Genomic DNA, 26,203 nt, shown 5'->3' on the forward strand with positions numbered 1-26,203 from the left:
CCTTGGTCTAAAATATAGTAAATAAATGATACGATATCGTGAATGAGAACCATACCTTGATTAGAATTCGATGTTTTTTTCAGAAATTATTGGTAGGTTATTATTCAGCAAATCAGAGCTCAAGTTTGATAATGTTGAGGTTAATAATAATTTTGATAAGTTACCGAAATGTGACAAAATTCACTTCAATGAACGTGTCCAAATATCATCTTCCCATATTATAACATACAACATATACTCTAACACGTGATGAAAAATAAATGGACTTCTTCGTAAATGCAAAACATCGTTTATCGTATCGTATATAACAGAGTTTTCCAAATTGTTTACTGCTTACCAACAAACAATCGAGAACTCCAAACAATTAGAAATTCTACCGAGCTGGTTGGTAAGTGTTATAACCTCTAATATTGATCAAACCGTATTCCAAGATAACAAATTCACATTGATTTTCGTGAAACTGGTTTCTGCAACTAACAGTTGTCAGCACTCAGCAAATACTATCCTATAGTTTGTTACAATTGTGGCACTAAGGATTGGTGGACGCAACCGCTACCCGCTACCGGACTCTGCCACTGAGCTACTGAAAGCGTAATAATTGTTTACTCCAATATAGCTCCTGTTTCAGTCAGAGGGTCAGCTCGAACGTCTCTATTTTGCTGTTTTGGCTTTGGTTTGGCGAGGATGGTCCCCATTAAGTCGACGGGTACAGGAAACACTATAGTTGAATTCTGTTCTGATGCAATTGTCGTTAACGTCTGCGGATATAGTCGTTCAGAATTGTTAAAACGTTTTGGTAAATAATTTGATAAAGTGGATTAAAAATCAAAATAAAGCAATCAGCCATACTATTATAGTGAATCAGGCTAATATTTGACACATTTCAGCAGATTTAAGATACAAAATATCATCGTATTATAATCATAAAATCATTTTAACATTATGTAAATCATAAGCGTCCTCAGTCCTCGGACCATGATAATGTTTTAACGTAAACTGGTCAGATTATGCAGTGGATCGAAATCTAGCGTCCACCTCCATCGAAAAAACGGGCAATATTCTAATATTGTTGTTATGAGTTGTATAATAATTATAAGACCTGGAGGTATCTGAGCTGGATTGCACAAGGTGACTGCATCATAGTGTCTGAAGCGTCTCTCAAAGCATGCGCCGCATTTCTTTCCCCATTCGCTGCTATTTCCTGCATTTTCATGGATTAGATATGAACAATTTTATCACTATTACTAATTACTATATAAAGACGATCAGGTACTGATTTATCACTATTACTAATTACAGACGAGGTACTGATTTATCACTATTACTAATTATAGACGAGGTACTGATTTATCACTATTACTCATTACAGACGAGGTACTGATTTATCACTATTACTAATTACAGACGAGGTACTGATTTATCACTATTACTAATTACAGACGAGGTAATGATTTATCACTATTACTAATTACAGACGAGGTAATGATTTATCACTATTACTAATTACAGACGAGGTAATGATTTATCACTATTACTAATTACAGACGAGGTAATGATTTATCACTATTACTAATTACAGACGAGGTACTGATTTATCACTATTACTAATTACAGACGAGGTAATGATTTATCACTTTTACTAATTACAGACGAGGTAATGATTTATAACTATTACTAATTACAGACGAGGTACTGATTTATCACTATTACTAATTACATACGAGGTAATGATTTATCACTATTACTAATTACAGACGAGGTACTGATTTATCACTATTACTAATTACAGACGAGGTAATGATTTATCACTATTACTAATTACAGACGAGGTACTGATTTATCACTATTACTAATTACAGACGAGGTAATGATTTATCACTATTACTAATTACAGACGAGGTAATGATTTATCACTATTACTAATTACAGACGAGGTACTGATTTATCACTATTACTAATTACAGACGAGGTACTGATTTATCACTATTACTAATTACAGACGAGGTAATGATTTATCACTATTACTAATTACAGACGAGGTAATGATTTATCACTATTACTAATTACAAGGCACTGTTATAGCATATAACTGCTAGTTAATACTTAATAGCACGGTTTCTCTTAATACGGTTGTGACTGCTAAATTTGTTATTTTACTTATATGTAATAAAGTAGGATTAGGTTCAATTTATTAGGGTCAAGTAGACTGTCATAGTTAGGAACGCCCACTATCTCGCCACGTAGACCACGTATAGTTATGCTAGTTAGTTTACTAAGATCGGTTTACAAGACTAACCTTAGCTTTAGCCTCTCTAAAGGCTTCCGCTTCTGCTGCCATTGCACGTTGTAAATTAGTCGGCAGCCTCACGTCTTTGCTGGGGAGTTAAAGTAAGCTACTTGAGTGAACACTGTAGACTACCAGTTTGTTAAAGTGAGCTACTTGAGTGAACAATGTAGACTAACAGTTTGTTAAAGTGAGCTACTTGAGTGAACACTGTAGACTACCAGTTTGTTAAAGTGAGCTACTTGAGTGAACACTGTAGATCAGTCTACAGTTTAGACCATAACTGTTATAAAACTTTTAATGGTTCGCAATAAAAATCCCGATAAGTCCACATAGATTAACTTAATGCCTAATGTAAAACGGAATACCCACACTTGAATAAACATGCTTTTGTTGGGGAAAAACATGGGAAATGAGCATATTGGCCAGTATCTAATATCACAACCAGCCAAAACAGCAGTTTTAATTTAATAGTTAAATCCAAAGCTTACTCCAAATCACGCAGTAACAGTTTGAGCTAATATTGACTCATGAAAACCATGATAAAGTAGTTTGACAGCATGGAGCGTGATATGCCCAGCACACAAACTAAACTCACATCTCCACCCGCTCTACAACCACTCCCCATGGTGCTGTCGCCAAATCTAACGTGCTCTTAAAAGTTTTAGTTAACAATTTAGTTAACAATCTAGTTAATAAGTTAATAGTCTAGTTAACAATTTAGTCGACAATCTCGGTAAAAGTTTAGTGATCAATTTAGTTTAAAATCCAAAAATTAAGATATCTCGATTCGCGAAGGTTTGAGCACTTTTAAACCTTTATTCTCTTATTCACCTGCCATAATCTGAGCATTGTGGTCCCTTTGCACCTCCTATTAAGCTACTGAGTGCTTTTTTAATGGCAGAAACAAATTTTTAAAGTTTGTTCTTAGTGGAGAAAATATTATACTCTAGCTAGATGTGCCCACCTGCAGATCTACATTTACAACACTTTGGGATAATTCCTGAGAATATCGACAACACATTCCTGCACAGAAATATTTGTGGCAAATAAGTTCCCAGGTGGTTCTATATTTTAATTTTATATCAATGCTTATTGTTTTTTACTATAACGGTTTGTTGGGTTTACCGTCACTATAATAATGTTATTGTCCGTAACCAGTTTGTTGTTATAATTTTCCACCTGGTGACTATGATATTACTGATACTCACAATCTCGAAGCAAAATCGGAAATAAGGCTCAGCAATAACTTAGTCTTCTTTTAGATTAGACATCAACCATTTGTTGTCGACTTTATAACGCTTATTTGGCTGCTTATTTGGCTGCTTATTTGGCTGCTTATTTGGCTGCTTATTTGGCTGCTTATTTGGCTGCTTATTTGGCTGCTTGTTTCTGAATGGTGCCAATGAGCCCAAATCCAACAATCAACATAAAAAAGACAAAGATACAATTCTCATAAATAGCATTTTGCCACTCATTTGAGCCCGATCTGTTATCTCTCATCGATGTTTTGAGATTAACATCCAGTGGTGTAACGTTGCATGTTGGCGCCCCCCTTTCGGCATCCCCTCCCCTCTTTTTATCAAATACTTTTCAAACTTTACAGAGTACAGCAACTATAACGTATAAAATATAAATTATAATCGAATAAGATATTACCCCCGTCTGTAAAATCTGACGGGAGACCAAACACGGTACGGCATAGTAAAATGCGCCCGCAATTACATGGCCCCGATATGAAAACCAATATGTGAAACAACATTGTGAAACGAAAGTGTAAAAAATTATCGTATGGTGAAGAATATGAAAAGTTCAAATTTCGTCAGACGTGGCTGATAAACTGTTCTTATCAGAGCTGACTATCTTTATCTTATTGTTCCTTATGAAATGAACTTTGTTAGGCTCTGCTTTCCACTTCTCTTTCAAATACTTTTATAGCCCTCTTTTGTGCGTAGAAGTTTAGCTTTTCTCAGCGCCTGAGCTGCCATATCAGAGCTATTCAGAGATAGATTAGTAGGTCGTGATGTGTCGGCTCTCTTATCAGACCAACTCTACAACAGTCACGTAATGAAGTTTTCTCATTTATCTCACCAAGAAATTCAGCAACTTTGTTTTCTAACTGATCATCGTCCTGCTTCTTTCGTCCTTTTCAGCTATTGTCTTAACTGCAGTACAGATCTTCTTTTGCGTAAGATTAGGAGCAGCTGCAGTCTGCACAAGTCTTTTTTAGGGCAAAAGAATATGATTTTATCTGTCTGCACTGTTGTTTGGACTGACTTGAGTTCTTCGTCCTTCTAATTTTAATAAGCTTATTCTGCAAATCAATGACAGTTTTCTGCTTCGCGATTAATGAAATGTTTTGTTTATCTACTCTCTCCACTGCCATCTGCAAATGAGGGGCTGCATAACGATTAAAAATGTAACGAACAGTTTGCAGCCAATAACATAGCTTTTCGTTCGAAACTGATCGCTAATTGTTCAGGTTGTTTAATACTTTAATACAATATCTGCCTGGCATTAAACAGACCTTTATAAATGGGTTCATCGGCCAAATGCGTCGTATAGGTAAAATAATAAAAGGTAAAATTGGAAAAATTAGGTTATTTTAGAGGATACGCCGGTCAAATTTGTTTGCACCGCATAAAGTGCGGCCCCCCCCCCCCCCCCCCCCCCCCCCCCCCCCCATCAATTAGACTCAAGAGATGAACAACAGATTTTCCCAAGAAATGTGGCCTACGCCCCGTGGCCTACACCCCAGTTTTCAAAGTTTACTAACATGAATAAAAGCCAGTATAATGACACTGATAGTACAATGGTGATAACTCACATCTCAACACGCTCTACTACAACACCCCAAGGGTCTGTGGCTTGGTCCAATGAGTGCTAGTTAGTAATGAGATTCAATCAATTAATCATTCAATTTATATAAAGTTGGTTATTAATGATTGTTAATTAAATCACAATAAATGATGAAATAAATATGACTATGATTATTTTTTGACAATTGCGATTGTAACTCAAAAATTCTAATTTGTAACTTTTGTGACTTTTGTATTTTGTAACCCTTTTATGACACCTCGTCAACCCAATAAATGTCCGAGTCACGTCATGACATATTTTTTTAAGGAGTTGTGCGATATGACAATACGTAGACACTGCAGTATGATGAGTACTACCAGATCCTGGTGAAACTAATTTGAATAACGATATCACAACAGGACCTAATATTGGACATAATAAGATTACGAGATAAGGTGACTGAGTACCCCACAGATAATATAAAGGCGGCCTAACAGAACTGACTTCTAGAATACATGAGGTTTGCGGATTGCACATAACTTATTAAGTTATCAGTTGTAGAATGATGATAGTAGTTTAGATATAATTTTAATTACACGCGCTTGTCATACGTTGTATGACCCACCGCGCTCGTAGTGAAACGACCGTGGGGGTCGCAACGTGATACAAACACGCGCGCGGCTCAACAACAAAATCTGCAGAACAACTTTAAAGTTTAAAAATCAAAACAGGCTCTGGAACAGGTCCAAGAAACTCAATAATAAGCGGTGTATTGGAACTTTACCAACGCCTGCATCTCTTGATCTTGACCAGAGATGCAGAGACTCTGGTACGTGTCAAGTGGATCCATATTTCTTGCGTAAAGTTATAAGTCATATCAAATTAACCATGAAATATACATGAGCCGACTTATAAAGCATTCCTTAGTTAGATTGGCATTCCTAGAACAGAAGGAGAGGATTCTTGACTGGCACAAGGGTACAAGGCCGTCGCAGTAGTAAGTCATATGATACGCGTCATCAGCACACGTGACATATTAGACCAGCGAACGGAATATGAATAGGGATTATTTACCAAGTTGGAAACAAAGCGGAGTTGATTAAAATAAGGCTGCCCCTTATTTTTTTCTATCCCGTCCCTTCTACCTTAGCAGTATCCCGGAGGAATTTAGAAAGCAAAGGGTAATTTATTTACCTGCATATCATGACTTATAGACTCTCTTTCTGCCAACAGGTCACTCAGACTCTTCGTACCGAGAATGTTTCGCAACGTCGTCTGTGCTAATAGTCTGGGAAAAGAAATAATTATCTTATCCTCTGTGCTAATAGTCTGGGAAAAAAAATAATCATCTTATCCTCTGTGCTAATAATTGGGAAAAAATAATTATTTTATCCTCTGTGCTAATAGTCTGGGAAAAGAAATAATTATCTTATGCTCTGTGCTAATACTGTGGGAAAATAAATAATTATCTTATGCTCTGTGCTAATAATTGGGAAAATAAATAATTATCTTATCCTCTGTGCTAATAATTGGGAAAAAATAATTATTTTATCCTCTGTGCTCATACTCTGGGAAAATAAATAATTATCTTATCCTCTGTGCTAATAATTGGGAAAAAATAATTATTTTATCCTCTGTGCTAATAATTGGGAAAAAATAATTATTTTATCCTCTGTGCTAATAGTCTGGGAAAATAAATAATTATCTTATGCTCTGTGCTAATAGTCTGGGAAAATGAATAATTGGCCCTAATTTGTTAGGTCAAATTTGGCTCATGTTACTATAAAGAAGGTAATTAATTAATTAATTACATTAAATTGATACCTGGTACTCTTTTGGACGCCCTCGACATTGCAGACGCTAGCTACAGCTGAACTGATTCTGAAGTACACTACTGCATCCACAGACACTGTCACCGAGTCTTTGGTAAGAATCTTGGGAAAGGAAATTAATTTTAAGCTACAAACATCTGTTAGTTACAGTGGTGAAACGTACCTATATGCCGCCGCTGTCACCCCCCTAGGAGCATTTTGTACCCCAAATATTTTTGACTGAACGTTAAAGTGGACGGGATGCAAAAATTTTACGTTTAAAAAAATACCTACACTTCGGAAAAAGGTGTCTAGCGGGGTGGTGGGGAGGCGGTTGTTTCACCACTGGTTATTTATTTAGAAAAAATAAGATTTGTACGATTTTTACACGAAAAGAAGGGAAAGCTTATCATGCAAAGAAATTTCCAATTATTGAAAGAAGCCCAACAGAAAATTGCAATTGATGCACTTTATTAAATTATACAGGAAAATGTTTGATAACTGTAGATTCAGCAATACAAACCTCTTGGGGAGGAACATCGAATGAAATAGTCCTCATGTCGACAATGTAAACTTCATCCATGCACGGAAAGTGAAAACAGATGCCTAGAAAGAAATAACAGCGTAAAACTAAAACATGCTAAATCGACGGCGGGAAGAACCCGTCCCTGGAATTCGTCGGCTGAACGAGATTACTGTTCGTATTGCATGCGGAGTAAGTACCTCTTGGGGTGGTACAGCAAAGGATAAAGTCCTCATGTCAACAACGGTCACCTCGTCCAAACATGGTAGGTAGAAACACAGACCTAACGTTGAGACATTGACTAAAGGACAAAAATACCAAATATTTAAACCATATATTTTTAAGATTGTGAACGTTATAAAGAGCGAGCTTACCTGGTGGTCTCTAGCAGTAATTGAACGTTGTAAAAATCAAGCTTACCTGGTCCTCTAGCACCGCCTTTAGCTATCCTTCCCAGTCTGAAAATAACCGCTCTCTCGTACTCTTGTATTACCTGAAAAATATGAAGTTCACTGTCATGGTTGATGAAGGAAATCCATTCTTAACTGATCGCAACTTAAATTACCGAAAAGGCACATATTATATATTATACTCATATATATATATATAAGTATATATAATCATATTCCAATGTAGTGTCGCACTACTCGCTCTCTACGGGTTAGGACTGGAGAACATAGGTTAAAAAATTATAAACTTTTAAGTGGTGATAAGGTAGACGAAACAAGTGATGAATAATAATATAGTTTGGGCTTACACTTGTTGGATCATGGTTTTAGACAAAGAGAGGATTTTAACAAAATTTGTTATGTGTCAATTATTTATAGTTATAGTCCTAAAACTTTGGAAGTCCGTGAACATAAATATATGCAACTGCTCAAGACTTTAAAACCTTTGGGGATAAACACTGATATATACCAAGGATCTACAGGAAATATTTCCTTGTAAGTTTTTTAGAGGGCGATCTGTGAACAGACAACTACCTCATTCCCAACTATAGGAACTAGAATTCCTATACTATCCCAACAAGCTACACCAAGCATAGTTTCAGATGAGAACAGCCGCGATAAATCAGCAGGCTAGTACTCTTGATTATATATTTAAAGTCACTAATACAACAAATTATCTAGTTTGATTGATTCAAAGGGAGAACAAATTTCTCCTATATTCATACATGTACTCAATTATTAATTGTGGGTGGCGTCGCGCCGTCGTCTGCTGACAGTGCTCAATCGGCAAGCTGGTCACTGATGAATGATGATATCATGATTTTGCATGATTGAAACAATTGTTTGACTCAACCGGTCGTTTCTATTTGCATATACTCATATATATATATAAACCCCTCCGGGATAGAATAAGATTCTGATAATCTCGGCTCCCGCTAAATAGATTCTGATAATCCCGGCTCCCGCTGTTAGTTTTTTCCCGCTGAATAAATAACCCCGGCACAGCTTTTATAATCCCGCCCCGCTAATTTGGCTCAACAAGATTTGTTTTGTTTTGATATTCCATGAGAATTTCAACCGCGCACTGTCACGTGTTTTGATGACGTGTATCACGTGACTAACTACTACGACGCGCATTGGTAAAATATGTCACGTGACCTATGGCTTAACGTAAGAACTATAAATACACTCGATCTACGTATCGGTCTAATTGCAGGCGCTGGCAAAACTCCAGCACACTGCTTACATTACTTAAACTCTTACATTAATTGGACCAGTTCCAAAACTTGTCTCGACGGTTACATTTGATTTTGTCCGGTTCGGTTAATTTTGTCGTGTTTGATATAAGCCATGTATTATAGTCGTCTACTTTGATGAACTTCATGACACGATATCATTATTAGCTTTTATCGCTTGCCAGGCTTAACTCGACGCCCCTTATCGATATTCATATTCATTCAACGTTCTGACTGAGGAATAATGTTTAGATATAACGCCAATTTCAAAAGTCATAGTACCTTAGTTGTATTTATTTGGTAGTCCCCAATTCCATTTCATATTTTTTCATAATGATCTCATATAGCTAGAATTAAGAGTAAAATGTCAAATTTGTTGGTCCTAGCACTAACCCGGAGGGGTTTATAACACATAACACCGGCACGCTTAAGTTATATTAAAATAACCCCTCGTGCTAAAGCACGTCGGGGTTATTTTCATAATAATCCCTCGTGCTTCGCACTCGAAATTATTATAAATTTTTCCCGCGCGTCGCGGGAAAAATTGAAATATAATCCCTGCGCATGCCGGGGTTATGTGTGTTATATATTATACTGTATTGACCGGGATCCCGGCTTAATCCCGGTCCCGGTCAGAAATCGGCCGGGACCGGAAATTCTATGCCAATTAACCAACAAAACAGTGTCAGAGTTAAATGCCAGTTTGTTGGGTGAGCTGTGCAATTGTGCTTGTAAGGAAGAGTTGAGTGTGTTTCTTGAAGACAAATAATTAGCTCAGGTTTATTTTTCAGCCAGTTATTGCAAACAATTTGATGTACACTTTATAAACAATAGCTTTAACGATAAAGTTAGTGTACAGAGAGAGTTGGCCATGTGGTCACAAACACCCCATTAACCCCACTGTCCTCTGTGAGATATTATCAAGCACAACCTCTATCACCCAATCAGAACGCAGTATTTGAACCACGTGACACAAAGCCAATCACAAGAAGATATTCGAAGCACGTGACCCAGAGTACCAGAATCAAGAGACTGATCTTGATGCGGAGGACGCAAACGAGCGCTCCAACTTAACAGTTAACACCTCACTACCTTACAAGCTCAGTAGCTTACTTGTCACATATCGTTTAACTCTAGTTTGAGGATGATTAAGAACATTCTAGTGCTGCTTGTACTAGCAGTGGGACTCTCTAATGGGATCGAACGTGCTATCAGCATGACCCAGATCAGGGGTCTCAAGAAACTGCTGAAGGGACTTGGAGATGGAATCTTCGCCACTTGCAACATAGTACTGTTCTCTGAAATGGTTAACTACGATGAAGCCGACAATAGGTGCAAGAACTTCGATATTGGCTCGGGAGTAGGAGAAGAGGGAAATTTGGTTACAATAAATGACGAAGAAAAGAACCAGGATCTCGGAATCCTCTTGGAATTGGCCTATCCAGAAAAACAACAGCCAGCTAGCAAGTGGACCAACACAAAATGGGTCTGGGCTGGTCTCAGAAAAGTAAAGAATAACGGTTACTCGAAGAAACCTCCACCTTACAACGGAGCAGATTGGAATTGGGCCGATAAGTCAAACCCAAACGATTTCAAAAAGTGGATGAAAAACCAGCCTGATCAAAACGCCCTCAAGCAAGGTAAGAAAGGTTGTGATGAGCCACAGTGTCTCCAGAACCAAATGAGGATCAACCACCACGGACAGTGGGACGACACCTACAAGTTCAAGTTACATCCTTACGCCTGTGACTACAAGGGTAAATACATCCTTTCTGGCGAACCTAAGACTTGGGAGTCTGCTAAAGCAGCTTGCTCTGCTGCTGGACTTAATCTTGCCAAGGTTCGAAGCGTGGGAGAGGTTGAAGAGATGAAGAACGCCATGGATTACTTCTTGGGAGCAGTGGACCCCGCCTGGAAGACCTGGAATAATAACAACTGGATCTGGCTCGGAGGAAGTGACTCGAACGAGGAAGGAATATGGAAGTGGTTGGATGGAGAGGTGGTTGAGGATTGGAACGTTCCATGGAGAACAAAGGCAGGAAAGGATAACGCCGAGTACCTTAGCGATTCTAACGGACAACATGCTCTAGCCATCTCCAGATGGGGAGAGTTCGATGACTCCTTCCATGATAGCACGCAGAGGAAGCGACCATTCGCCTGCCAGTGCCCCGGATCTTAGATGACCGAACTGTTAGAAACCACGGATTGCTTAACAGCTGAAAGACAATAGTATACGAGTTTAGACAATGAGTTTTGGGTTTTATTTTTACCTATTATTTTATCAGCGTGATAAGTTTGCTTATCATTCCTATGTAATTTTAGTGGTTTGTTATTAAATGTATTATTGTTGAACATATTGTCCTCTCTTTGAGCGATTGTAAAATGATGTCATGACCATTGTATCAAAAATTGTGTTCGAATAATTTTCTCTGATCCTGATTAGAATACCGGATCTGTTCAAGGAGATTACCGGTACTCTAATATTGTCCTCAAGTGAATAGTCCTGGTACTTTATTGTCCTCAGGGAATAGATCTGGTACTTTACTGTCCTCAGGGAATAGTTCTGGTACTTTACTGTTCTCAAGAGAATTAGAGAATAGTACTGATACATAAAATATGATAGCAAACATGGTAAAAACACATTGTTTACAATAAATTGGACACGATCATAAAACATATAATCAAAAGCAGTAGATTTATATAGAATTTACAGGGGAGGGGGAGGGGACATGACACGTTTGGTTTTATAACTGAACCATGTTTCATATTAGGTGCTGTTGTTTCCCGGGCGGTGTCGGTAGTTCTGGTGACCAATTTAAAAAAATATCAAGTCATGTACATAATTATATGATTGAAATTTGATTGAAAGCCCTGGAATGTGTGTGTTTCTAATGGACTAATTCATCAGTACATACGTCATCAGCTAAAAAATATATATTGTCTACATTATAATTAGTTTAAGAAAAAGTGTTATAACACCTTTTTTTTACAAACATTCCAGTACATTGTGCAAAAAGTTGGAGATTTACAATTTTGGAAGCTTGTAGGGATAGAGATCTGATATCGATCGTACATACTAAAAATACTCTAGCACAATTGTAACTGCAGTTTTACAGAACTCTAAATGCTTAATGGACACACTTGCAGGTACCACCCGTATTCACACTCAGAACTGAGTTTAGTCATTTTCCGATAATAGATTGGGGACGGGTTCTATAAACAAACAAACAAATACTCCTGCCCTTTTTAACTGCGGCAGTGAAATCCCGGCCGAAGGCCGGGTTACACTAGTACATTATAAGATCAAAGAATATTTAAAATAAACATTTTGTTAGCTAAGATCCCGGTCCCAATCCCGGTTAAATCCCGGTCCCGGTCTTAATCCTGGTCCCTGAGTCCCTGTCTATTAATCCCGGTCCCGGCACTTTTTTCTAGTACCGGGCCCGGCCAAAAAAGCGGGCCCGGTCGATCCTTGTCAATATACACATATATGATACAAAGAAAACTACATTTACGGACGTGAGGAGAGTTAGGACTCCTCAATAACTACATTAAATACATTCCTTCTGTAACGTCCTCAATAAATGTAATAGATTCGTAGTGTTGTAATTAGTTTAAAACAATACCTTGATGCAAACGAGAAGAGAGAAGGGGAAGGTGAGAAGGATGATCAAGTAGGCGAATAACAGCAACAACTGTCCACACACTCCAATACTGGCCTCTGAAATTAAAATTCCTATTAAAGTATTAACAGATTAACTCGAAATCTTGCCCCAGCTATAGTCATACTGTCATAATTAGGGTCGCTCAAAGTTTGGTTCGTCCAAGAAAAGAATAATCAGCTAAATGACCAAGAGGGTGATTTAGAAAGCGTGATGCGGCAACAGTTCTATCTCTAAAGATTCGCTATGTATGATTGCAAATTAAATTGTCTCTAATTCATGATTGGAAGAATCCATGATCCCGTTAATCAACCACTGCTGGACATTTACAACAAGTATCACAGTGGGACTTGCCATTATTATGGTGTCTTGCTAGTATAGCATCGGTTGGATAGTGCATCTGAGCATTTTTAGAGATCCTCATCAGCTCGTCTGTTTCAGCGTTGTTAGCCTCATCGTCTATATCATCACTATCTGATAGTCTGGTGAAATGTTTAGCAGGGTGGTTATGCCGGGTATTGTGAGCTAGATGAGGTAGTCCGGGCTGTGGAAGAGGTAGTTCGGGCTGTGGAAGAGGTAGTCCGGGCTGTGGATGAGGTTGTCCGGGCTGTGGAAGAGGTAGTCCGGGCTGTGGAAGAGGTAGTCCGGGCTGTGGAAGAGGTAGTCCGGGCTGTCCTGGGTGTGATACCGACTTGGTAAGATTGGACCATCTTCTGCTTGATCGTGGTGCTTGGGCGTAGGACTTCTTGAAGCTGTCTAAATTGTACGTTCTGGACCCCTCTCTGGAGGGTGGTGGTATGCGGGGTACTGGTATTGAAGTGTCTGGATTCAGAGTCTCCTTTAACCGCTTCATTGCCCCTTTTAGCTACGAGCAACTAGAACTCCCGGATTAAAAAGTACTTATCAAACAACCAAGTGGTGGTAAAAATACTGTGTTAATGGCACTATAGTTGCTCCACTGCCTTGTTTAAGTTTATTAACATTTACGCGGAAAGAGCTGCACCATTGCACCAAAGTTAATGCAGAAAATTGTTTTTGCAGGTCTTCTCAGTTCTCGCAGGAGTTCAACATTTATGGAATAGCGTTTAAATATCTACATCTCTACTAGTACCTCCACCATAATATTTCAAATAGATAATGTTCCCTGTACATCTCAAACTTAATTTTAGTGTCTTGAAAAACAAACACTAAAATTAAGTTTAAGACGTGCAGACTACAGCTACACGTGAGGACTGCAGCTACACGTGCAGACTGCAGCTACACGTGCAGACTGCAGCTACACGTGCAGACTGCCTGACTGCAGCTACACGTGATATGCCTCAACCTGCTTAAATATTTTTAAAGACCCCGCGTTCAGATCCTGAATTTTGGCAGATTGGCTAACAAACGGAGGTTCTCATTGTTGGACACTTTGTTTGAGTGTTAATCTCGCAAAAACGACAAATAATACACATACTGATAAACATAGTTATTGTTATCATAATACAAAAATACGAATTGCAAAAGACTACAGGCTAGGCTCCACGAGGTACAGTACAATCTAAAGTTGTCATGTATGCTAGTCTTACAAGCAGTTTATTTTATTTTTGCTACGTTGGTGCCAGTAGACAGGAGTATTGACAAAAGTGCAAAACGTGTTTATGAAAAAGTTGTACACATGCAGGCTTTATAATGTAATCAGGCATCATTCATCAGTTGAATGGCTAATGACAAGGAAATATTTTATCATCCAACCTGTTGATGACAAATTCAACGCAAAATATATAATATGTTAATTCACATATACATTTTCTTGGACTTGTGATATTGCCAAGGGAGCAGTTTTCAAGTTTTTCCTAAAAAAGATTAATTGTCTGTAATTGTCAGATTTCTAAATTTCTACAGATTTTTCAAGAAAACAAACAGTCTGAGGGAGGAGAATGCTAGATATGTTACAGGGAGGACAGGTTATGTCTGATTAATATCTGGGTAATGATTCAGCACAATAACCTGACCTGTAAAAAACATTTTGGGTGATAATGGTAATATCATATTTAGTGGACCAGTTAAGAAAGTTAGTTTTACTTTTTAATGTGATTTTAACTTTGTAAATATCGCCAGCATTTAGAGTCACAAATGAAATAGTAATAGGTATTCTTATTGCAACCTGATTTGGAGGGTTGCCGTGTGAATCTCTTGGAGTCAGGTTTAGATGCACCTACGATAAATGCAAACTTTGAACTTCTCTTCCCCTTATTCTGATGAGAAGTTACCCCTTCTTCCGACATCTCATTGTCGAACAATCTTTGTCTATTTAGGGCGTCATTAGAGAAGACTTCATCAGAAAAGCTAGTTTTACTACCAAGCACAGACAAGGCTGCCATTAAATTCACGACGAGAAAATTTCATGGAGTTGGTACTGACATGCAAATAAAAGTATTGGTTTACTTATTATCGACAATAAATTCATTATCTTTGATGACTTTACGTTTTGAAATTAATTGGAATTTGCACAGGAAAATTAAAGAGCGCGGCTAATTGGATCTATTTTGCCTGATATGGTATGTCTGCATTCATAGGCTTTCAAGGCTGTCAAGGCGAGAGAAATTGTTCGACAACCAATCGAAAAAGTGTTTTCATAATCTAATAGGAAAATAAACCTATTTCGATATTTGATGTCGCTACCAGATCATGGATAAGTTTATTTCTGTAAAATAAATGATTATTCACTTTGGTCGTCCAAAACACAGGGATCGCCTGGTCTGTTTATCTTTGATGTCTCTTCGGCGAAGGCGGGAGCTCAAAAACAGAAACAAAGACTAGCAATGTTAACAAAGACTAGTCATGTGAAAAGATCTGGGTCATCTTTGCGAAAAAGACTTCTCAATCCCCAACTACATGCAGAAAACAACACTTTAGTCATGCCACCAGAGGAACTGCAAATGTTTTGCTATGATTGGAAGTGAAACCTTATCATATCAATGGGGTTAAAATCAAACAAGCACCAGGAACTTGTTCTAGTTATAATCTAATTTATAAATTCATCTGTAAACTGTCCTTCGCCTTTCTTTGATGTTGGTCGTTCTGTCAGAACCCGCCATAAAAAGATAAAAGAGTAACATAGAACAAATCTTTATAAATTACTAGCAGGAACCCGTCTAGCCCTAAAGTGGTGTCAAGACTCAAGAGACTAAAATAATTATTACCTATTTAATTCGCATTTTTGACACCTGCACTCGGGGGTCCAAATTTTGAGCACTAAAATTCTTATTCCTTGGCTAATGTTTTATTTTTCATGCTGATTTGAAGGCCATTAAAGCATTTGAACCAGTCAAAAAAGTTAAAGTTGTATATCTTTGACGGTTTTTTGCGGAAAGTCGTGTTAAAGTTGATGCCGTGGTGTCAGTAAAATGGTACGGATATATATATATATTTGAGACATTCAGTGAAACAGTAAAACACGAAATTCACATTAAGCTATCGATTGTGTAATCTTTACATGTCTCATTCTGAAAGCAAGTTTATTAAAATAACTGTTCTATGAAGTAAATTAAAAACATGACAAAAATAGATCAATACTGAGATGGGAAATTTGTGAGTAAGTCTCATTCAATCATAAGATATAAACAAAAGATGCAGAGGTGAAAGTAAACATCAAAATGCAAGTGTCTGTGGAAAGATTAATATTAAAGCATATCATATAAAGGTCAATTTTTTATTTCATTAAGAGCACTACGTTTATTAAGTCCTCCAAAATCACTGAGGGTCATAAGCTGGTTTTGCCAAAATGATTCTCTTTCTTTAGCAACCCTACTTCTATCTTCTAAGGTTAAACATTTTATAAAATCTAGCTTTTCAAAAATAATAACCTCTATCTGATCGGATAACTCATTGTCAAACGTTTTTAAGGGCTCTTTGGTAAGGTTATGGAACTGGTTATCGTTAAAATGACAAGAAATTTCACAACTCCTAACCGCTTTCCTAATATGTGATTTGTGGTTCTGCCATCTGGTCTTAAAATTGTTAACTGTGCTTCCTACTGAAGCACGTCTGCAGACTTTATCCCTTACTAGATAGCACACCCCTACTGTGTTGCAGTCTAGTTGACCAATGATGTTAACAGTGTACCCCGAGTGGTAGCTCTGAGCTGTTTTTGATTCACAAATATACATTCTACAGGCTTTACATCTGGAGTTACAATGATAACATCCCCCCTCTTCTATACTAGTAGGCAGAGCCACATTTTCAGTGTTAGAGTTTAAAGCTATAACATTACTATCTTCATGATACTTACGATCTTCTGAAAGTTTACTCGGAACTAAAGTTTCTTTGATAGTTTTATTACCACGATATGAAACAAATACTTTACTAGGCTGGATCACAGACTTTAAAAGGGGGTCTAGGCCAAGGATAAATTTATTCTTGTTAACTATTTTACCAATTGGAGGTAAGTTAGGGTCAAAATCACAAACTAAAGGAAAACATCTTTCACTCTTCTTACTATTAGAGCTTGTAAGGTTTTTTGAAATCAGATCATCCCGTTTAAGTAACTCAACTTTCTCAAAGGATTTATGGATAAGATCTTTATTGTAATTCCTATCTTCTAGATATTCACTAAATTCAATTTTACATTTCAAATACTCTTCTTCCTCTGAACAGTTTTTGAACACTCGATGTGCTACTCCATATGGAATATTCTCTGCTATGTGTGTAGGGTGGCAGGATTGTGGGAGTAAATAGCTATGGGCATCACTAGGTTTGCAGTACGTCCTAGTTTCTAGCTTGCAATTTTTCGAGTAATATATATATATTTCATGGCTGGACTTCTACACAATAAAAGAAAGCGGTTGTGATTAGATCTTCGAAAGTCTTTGCATCGTTTATTTACATCAATTCTGAGAAATTATATCATTAAAGTAACTACAACAAATACGAATCATATACAATTGAGAATAAATACAAACTAAAAGCAGTGGGAAAATCTGATGAACTGAAATTTAAAAAAGAAACTGAAAGCCGTTAAAAATGTACTCTTATCTTATCTCTTATCTAAATACTGATAACTGATTCTCGGAAAATCACTTAAAATCACAACAAAAACCTGTAAAATTTATACTTAAGTAAAAAATGTAATATGCACGTCTCTGGAATAATGGTATAACTAAATAAAATCTACAAAATATACTAAAACTAAAACTAAGCTCCGGCAGATTTAAAAAGTAGATGGTTACTATCAAGGGTGTTCATACCCCCAAACCGTTCAAGGGTTTTCAATTGGGTCTGGTAGAACCCCTCTCTAGCTTCCATAGCCTTTTCTTTGTCTGCTTTACTAATATTAGGCTCAAATACTAAAGCGTCTACTATAATGACAGAAAGGTGCTTACTAAGTGAGGAATTATAGGAGGCTATGGTACTAAAATCTAAATCATGATCAATATCTAAAAAATGGTTAACTAATTTACAACTTCTTATACCTTTCTTTATGTGACTCTTATGGTTAGAGAATCTCTTAGGGAGATTTGAGGTAGTATAACCGACATACGACTGTTTACAAGTCTTACACTCCATTAAATAAATGAGGTTATAACTCTGACAAGATATATACTTAGTTATAGGGAAAACTTGTTTAGAATGGTGACTACTAAAATTGGAACAGGGGGACAGGAAATTTTGCTTACAAACATAACATTTACCACAAGCATGGCACCCTGGGTCGACAGCCCCGGGAACCGCCCTTAGACTTTCGGAGTCTGGTTCCTGGATCTGGCTTGCAGTTGTTTCTCTCTCATTATCACAGTTTAAAGTTCCACTGGCACGGTACTTATTGTGTACAAGCATGCCACCGATAGTTTATATATATATATTATATATATGTTAAGTATAAGCACCTTCTCAACGTCGATCCGGCCCTGAAGAAGCTGGTACGGGCGGACAGTGTATTCGTGAGTCATCGAAAGAATCAAACTATCAGTGGCATGCTTGTACACAATAAGTATCGTGCCAGTGGAACTATAAACTGTGATAATGAGAGAGAAACAACTGCAAGTCAGATCCAGGAACCAGACCCAGAAAGTCTAACGGCGGTTCCGGGGCTGTCGACCCAGGGTACTATGCTTGTGGAAATAGCTATGTTAGTAAGCAAAATTTCCTGTCCCGGCCTGTTCCAATTTTAGAATTCACCATTCTAAACAAGTTTTCCCTATTACTAAGTATATATCTTGTCAGAGTTATAACCTCATTTATTTGATGGAGTGTAAGACTTGTAAACAGTCGTATGTCGGTTATACTACCTCAAATCTCCCTAAGAGATTCTCTAACCATAAGAGTCACATAAAGAAAGGTATAAGAAGGTGTAAATTAGTTAACCATTTTTTAGATATTGATCATGGTTTAGATTTTAGTACCATAGCCTCTTATAATTCCTCACTTAGCAAGCACCTTTCTGTCATTATAGTAGACGCTTTAGTATTTGAGCCAAATATTAGTAATTCAGACAAAGAAAAGGCTATGGAAGCTAGAGAGGGGTTCTACCAAACCCAATTGAAAACCCTTGAACGGTTTGGGGGTATGAACACCCTTGATAGTAACCATATACTTTTTAAGTCTGCCGGAGCTTAGTTTAAGTTTTTGTATTTGTAGATTTTATTTAGTTATACCATTATTCCAGAGACGTGTGTACACATTTTTTACTTTAGTATACATTTTACAGGTTTATTTTGTGAAGTTAAGTGATTTTCTGAGAATCAGTTATCAGTTTTTAGATATGAGATAAGATAAGAGTTTATTTTTTCACATCTTTTAGTTCCTTTTTTAAATTTCCGTTCTGAAGATTTTCCCACTTCTTTTATTTTGTATATATTCTCAATTGTATATGATTCGTATTTGTTATAGTTGCTTTAATGATATAATTTCTCAGAATTGATGTTAATAAAGGATGCAAAGAATTACGAGGATCTAGTCAAAACCGCTTTTTTTATTGTGTAGAAGTTCAGCAATGAAATGTATATATATAATATATATGTATATATCGTCTCGCTTTATATATTGTAAGATTAAAAGACCCTTCCTTAAAGTATACCGATGATTTCCTTAAAGATGATAATGATACTTGTAGTTTAGCAGTACACCTTGTAGACCAACATACACTTTCTAATAGATCTGATTTTGATGCATCATAACGTTTTTATACTTAAATATTCTAGCACTAGTAATTAGAAGTTAACGAACACCTCCTTATATAAAAACTTGGAACTTTGAAACCGTATGGTATTAACTCTTGTGATCTTTTTGGTATGCCTCTCTTATTTGAAAATAAGTCTTTCGATAATGGTCCTTAAATTATCCCATCTTTTATGTAGTGACTTAGTGACTTATTCGCTACTAGTTGGGGGCTGGGGCTTCACAATTACCCCCACACCCGAGTGCTTTCCATCCTTTCGTGAATTAGAGTTGTTCTTATTTAACCTTATTTATAATAATAATGATAATATAATTTATTGGAGTACTAAATACTAATCCTATCTTTATTAGGTATTTACTGACGATGACTGAAAATATTTTGCAAATGTTGTAAAGGTTTTATTGGAACTCATTCGCTTGTCTGATTGCGGAAACTACTGATTTTTTACACAGCAGTACACAACAACACAGTTCCCTAATTTCTAATTTTTCCACATTAGTGTTATAAATAGAGCTAAAAGTAAAACTTTTACCCCGAGAAACCCGTTATTTCTCTATTTAGAGAAGGATGTGTAGTTGATTTATTGATACCTTACTGGTTCTATTCAGTTTCTACAGCGGAAGATCTCAACGCTCGAAAACAGTTCATCTCGGGCATCCTGCAGAGCAGCTTTAACACAGCCTGTCCCATTCACGGGGAACTCTTAGATCTACAGTTACTACAGTACCCTGGTGAACAGCATAGCTCACTAAAGCATAGCAGAACTCTTTAGTTCTGAGACGCAAAGCTAACCGGACAAGGAACAAAAAACAATGCAATGGGAACTCCTCGGGGATGCAAATAGGACATACATTAAACTTTTAAGGAATGCATTACGCAAAAATCTGGAAACAACGTTTTAGCTCGATGTAACATGGTAAAAATAAAGGACAGACAATCCTCCTTCAGGTTCATCGAGAAAATCTCACCCGATATTTGAGTTACACATGGCAAGTATCTGGACTAATGATATCTTAGGATCCCTATCAATCATAAATTTCTTGAGTCTTGAGTCTTGAAGCTGTAGTGGCAGCTTCAAGACTCAATAAGGGGTCTGCGTAGATATTTATTTGTTTATGATTATGTATATACTTTGGGAGTCCTGACGTGTAGCTAGCAGGAATTGCACTCTGTGGGCACGGCGAGAAGGCTTTCCACTTACCGTAGGAGGCCAGAAACCGTTGACCGTAACCGAGAGAAAGAGAGAGAGAGAGATTTACAGAGTTGAAAAATACGTGAGATAATTTTTTAAATACGCCGTATTTTGCGTATTTTTGCTAAGAAATAAAATACGTCAAAAATACGTTAAAATACGTTTTTCTTGAAATTTCATTCAAAGACTAAAGTTATGTCATTCGTTTGCATTTTTTTCAGACACATTTCTATTTAACTTCAACGCTTTAATGCTTTGGTATAGCACGTGCCCAGTACTCTGAAGTCATATGCGAGGTGAAAAACGACAGAGTTACGCGAGTTTTGATAAAATCGTAAATTTATATAAAGCAATAGTACTTATTACTTTATTGGAGCTATCAATGGTACAATAAAACTTATTACGTATTTTATTCAACGAAAATAAAATACGCCGTATTTAACGTATTTTTGATATTTTATAAAATTCGTAAAATACGTATTTTTCAACTCTGGAGATTTATTAATATTATGAGTGCTAAATTTGAGACTTTTAAAACGGAAGCAATAAATATGTACTTACGCTCTAAAAAATAATAAAGGGGGTATAACCTCAACTTACGCTCTACTGACAGACTTGTAGATATATATAACGTCAACTTACGCTCTACTGACAGACTTGATAAAGGGGGTATAACGTCAACTTACGCTCTACTGACAGACTTGATAAAGGGGGTATAACGTCAACTTACGCTCTACTGACAGACTTGATAAAGGGGGTATAACGTCAACTTACGCTCTACTGACAGACTTGATAAAGGGGGTATAACGTCAACTTACGCTCTACTGACAGTCAACTTACGCTCTACTGACAGTCAACTTACGCTCTACTGACAGTCAACTTACGCTCTACTGACAGTCAACTTACGCTCTACTGACAGTCAACTTACGCTCTACTGACAGTCAACTTACGCTCTACTGACAGTCAACTTACGCTCTACTGACAGTCAACTTACGCTCTACTGACAGTCAACTTACGCTCTACTGACGTCAACTTACGCTCTACTGACAGTCAACTTACGCTCTACTGACAGTCAACTTACGCTCTACTGACAGTCAACTTACGCTCTACTGACAGTCAACTTACGCTCTACTGACAGTCAACTTACGCTCTACTGACAGTCAACTTACGCTCTACTGACAGTCAACTTACGCTCTACTGACAGTCAACTTACGCTCTACTGACAGACTTACGCTCTACTGACAGACTTACGCTCTACTGACAGACTTGTAGATTCTTTAGTTTGCTGTCTCTTCGGTTGAGCTGAAAATAAATTGGTTTGAGTGAGATTATCGGAATTCTTGCATTATATATATTTTTTTAATGCTCATTATCAAAAATTGATTTACTTCAGAATATTATGCAACATCAAACCTATCTTCAAAAATGATCATCAAGGAAACAAATGCATTTAGATAGTATAGGTACAAATCAACGCAAATTCTTGAGACTGCGCATGGTTTTAAGTTGGTAAAAAGATTGCCGAAGAATTTTATCGAGTTCAACAAACCATGTGACAATTATTTATGGGGTTAAATGAAATCAAAAGTATTCTTACTATTCACTATTTAGTGTTCACGAATTGCAGAAAATTTGTCTCCAATTGCGCTAAAGCTATTGCTGCAATTTTAATAAAGTCCAAAATTGGGTAGAGTGGACCGTCGCCAGTGTCTCCTTTTTCCGAATAAAAAAAAAGTGAACTACCGTTCTCAAATGCAAATTTTCATAGCTTTGACGGCATTATACCGAAACAACCAGTCCCATAACTCATACCGAGTATTATGAATTGAAAGTTTTCTCGCTAAACGTTAGGTCACTTAATGGTAAAATTGAAGAATTCCGGGAGAATATAGATCGATACACAAAATACGCCGTTCTCTGTTTCAATGAAACAAATTTTAATGCAGAATGCTTGCCTTTTCAGGGAGAGGAGCTCGATCTAGACGGTTTCTATCTGCAAATTTCTTAAAAATCTCCACATAGCTATTTTCTATTCCTGTCATTTTAAACATTGAATTAGGTCATTTTGAACACAAATGAACCTGCTGAACGACTTCTGAAGAGTCTAAATGAACAAAACACTACTAGTAAAGGGGGTATAATAGTAAGGGGGCTGACGGCACTTGCCAGCACTGTGATTTCCAAAGACGCACATGAGTTTTCCATATCCGGGGGGTAAAGAACAGCGCTTCTTTCCTCCATACTCAAACTCACGTCACAGCAACTACCCAGATAACCTCACCAGTTTAAACTTAGACCTAAACTAAACAGTGCGAGAAGTTAAAGACTTCGGAATTAGTGTAAATATCAGTAGAAGTTACATAACAGCTGCATAACAGCTAGACATCAGCAGATGAAGTTTCAATTGGTATTTTTAGCGTTCAATGTTCAACAAATTATCATAAGAAAATAATAAAGAATTCAGACGTTCAAAGGGAAAATGAACGAGAAGAGAGATGTAAGTTTCCACGCACCAACAGTCGAAAAATTTTGTGATTAGGGCAAATAATTGCCAGACAGTAGTAAATGGTGTCATGTGAGCCGCTGAGAAACGATCGACGATCAAGCTTATTATTGTAAACCAGTGTGAGACAACTTTTCATCTTCTCTCGTTACAGACTAATCACACTGCACTTGATTATAATTATATTTTGTATACTCTCGGAGAAGGAAATTGCTGTGGTGCTAATCTACTGCTGCAAAGCTACTAGCCACTGATTGATAGCTGCAAATTAGTACAATTTGTTCTCAGCCGTCACTGGTCCTAAGTAATGGTAAGCGGAAATATGCTTTTGTTAGTACCGCTCATGAAGCGGTGAATAAAAGGGGATTTTTAAATTATTCTAAGTTTAGGGGACATATATTAAAAAACCGTACTTATGGTTTGGTCGGGGATTTGGAAATTATAGACAAAACAATTTGATTCGGTACAAATTCATGTGTGTGTGTGTGTGTGTGTGTGTGTGTGTGTGTGTGTGTGTGTGTGTGTGTGTGTGTGTGTGTGTGTGTGTGTGTGTGTGTGTGTGTGTGTGTGTGTGTGTGTGTGTGTGTGTGTGTGTGTGTGTGTGTGTGTGTGTGTGTGTGTGTGTGTGTGTGTGTGTGTGTGTGTGTGTGTGTGTGTGTGTGTGTGTGTGTGTGTGTGTGTGTGTGTGTGTGTGTGTGTGTGTGTGTGTGTGTGTGTGTGTGTGTGTGTGTGTGTGTGTGTGTGTGTGTGTGTGTGTGTGTGTGTGTGTGTGTGTGTGTGTGTGTGTGTGTGTGTGTGTGTGTGTGTGTGTGTGTGTGTACACTGTACACAGTACTGTGTTTACAGTACAGAGCTAGATGATGAAGAGAAAGTAAAACAAACTGATTTTAAAAATTTTCTCAAACAAAGCTTTCGACTAGCGGGTTTCTAGTAACCTATAATTGCCTGCCAAAGCGTCTATTTATAGATATCTATACTAATAATCCTAGTATCCTAGTATCTGAAGCCTCTCAAATAACCTGTTAAGGGTATCATAATGAGACTCTCATTTACCCCATTAGTATAGTTTTACTAAGTTTACAAGGTTTACAAATATATTATATAAAATCTTTAGGTATATCAGTGTAATGTCATATCTTAAAAAGAAGAAGTATAGAGTCAGTAAAAAAGAAAGAAAGGTCATGTAAACAAAAAGACTCGACAAAATCAGTGCAACGGCCAACGTGTGTGAGTCATGGATGCCTGGTGAGGTTTGAATTTGATGATGAGAGATCGTTTCTTTGGATATTTAGTGAAAGATGGTGTCCTTTAAAAGTTTTCAATGATCTTCATATCGCAAGAGTTGTAATTTAGTTTCAGTCTCTAGGTTAATCCTCTGCTTACGGTATTTGGGACAAGAGATGAGGACATACAGCTGATCATCTTCAACAATACTTTTGTAGAATGGTACGTGGAGAAAGTCACGTGCGGCGTCATATAGCTATATAGCGATGTAATACAGCTTAATATGTACTTACAGATTACAGAACCACCAAATGCGATGTAATACAGCTTGATATGTACTTACAGAACCACCAAATGCGATGTAATACAGCTTAATATGTACTTACAGAACCACCAAATGCGATGTAATACAGCTTGATATGTACTTACAGAACCACCAAATGCGATGTAATACAGCTTGATATGTACTTACACCAAATGCGATGTAAGCATTAAAAAATCTCATTTTAATATCAAAACACGGGCTAATTTACCAACAATTTGGGGGAAAGAAGAGCCCCAGTATAGAGAAGTACCTGGTATAGAATTAGAGAGGTACGCTATAAAAAAGTTTTACAGTATAAATCATAGGCCCTCCTTACCTTTTTGAGTTGGCGGTGAGATGTCTTCGTATTCGTAAGGAAATGGAGCTCCTCTCGTAATTTGGATGAAGGGACGGGAATACCCCCTTTTTATAATGCCCGAAGGTTGGTTAGGGACGATATCTACCATCGCGAACGCTGCGTGAAATTAACTCACTTCATGGAGCATACCACATTCAGGAATGAGGTTACCTGCCGTGCCAGGTAAGAATGAGGCAGAATATTGTGATGCGCAATAAGCGTATTGTCGTAGAGAACAAAAGATCTTCAGTGGAAATGCGGTGACTTATAGTAGTAGTAACAAAATACTCCCGATATAGCATTAGCCACTTTACAATTTATATTTTAGTGGGCATTGTTCTGCAAATCTGATATTGAAAACGCGGCCTACAGTGAAACTTCGAGCCCCGGACCAAAAAAGAACAGTTAAACGGGCCATTTTTCCGGAGTTGAGCAGGTCCGGTAATTAAAAGGTCCGGTAATTAAAAGGTCCGGAGCATAGTTGGCCGGAATAATTTGTTTCATTGAATGTTCACGAAGTATGTATTATAAGTTTCAGGCTAGACCTGATATGATGGAGAGTTCACTACGGAGCCGTGTAGTTGACAAGTCTCTTTGTTGGATTTTTCTTTTGGCCTCTGTTCAACAAGTTGTTAATTATATGTCATTGTTTACGTGAATTGTCCTTATAATCGTCAAGATATTTTCCACCTTTTTTATT

General features: G+C 37.2%; 2 protein-coding genes across 2 annotated transcripts; one reads left to right on the top strand and one right to left on the bottom strand.

The window, feature by feature from the left end:
- Positions 1-253: 253 nt before the first annotated feature.
- Positions 254-25,612, bottom strand: LOC134818182 (band 7 protein AGAP004871-like). Its single transcript, XM_063827621.1, has 11 exons — positions 25,483-25,612; positions 22,366-22,416; positions 12,728-12,822; positions 7,838-7,910; positions 7,618-7,700; positions 6,908-7,017; positions 6,278-6,371; positions 5,112-5,167; positions 2,297-2,375; positions 1,100-1,201; positions 254-758 (listed from the first exon to the last, which is right to left on the bottom strand). Exons 1-11 carry the CDS (start codon positions 25,610-25,612, stop codon positions 603-605), a joined length of 1,029 nt encoding a protein of 342 aa, XP_063683691.1. The 3' UTR covers positions 254-602.
- Positions 10,183-11,499, top strand: LOC134818232 (uncharacterized). Its single transcript, XM_063827708.1, has one exon. It carries the CDS (start codon positions 10,246-10,248, stop codon positions 11,278-11,280), a length of 1,035 nt encoding a protein of 344 aa, XP_063683778.1. The 5' UTR covers positions 10,183-10,245; the 3' UTR covers positions 11,281-11,499.
- Positions 25,613-26,203: the final 591 nt, after the last annotated feature.

Source organism: Bolinopsis microptera, chromosome 7, assembly GCF_026151205.1.
Source record: "Bolinopsis microptera isolate Bmic1 chromosome 7, MBARI_Bmic_1.0, whole genome shotgun sequence".
Taxonomy (NCBI): domain Eukaryota; kingdom Metazoa; phylum Ctenophora; class Tentaculata; order Lobata; family Bolinopsidae; genus Bolinopsis; species Bolinopsis microptera.

What these genes read in the sequence shown, in the direction of transcription:
- LOC134818232 (XM_063827708.1), top strand. Translation starts at nt 10,246, where the DNA reads ATGATTAAGAACATTCTAGTGCTGCTTGTACTAGCAGTGGGACTCTCT.
- LOC134818182 (XM_063827621.1), bottom strand. Translation starts at nt 25,612, where the DNA reads ATGGTAGATATCGTCCCTAACCAACCTTCGGGCATTATAAAAAGGGGG. An exon ending in CTATAAGTCATGATATGCAG is followed by an intron (nt 5,168 to 6,277) that starts GTAAATAAATTA and finishes ATTACTAACTAG; the next exon opens with CACTCATTGGACCAAGCCAC. An exon ending in TCCAGCTCAGATACCTCCAG is followed by an intron (nt 759 to 1,099) that starts GTCTTATAATTA and finishes CTATATCCGCAG; the next exon opens with ACGTTAACGACAATTGCATC.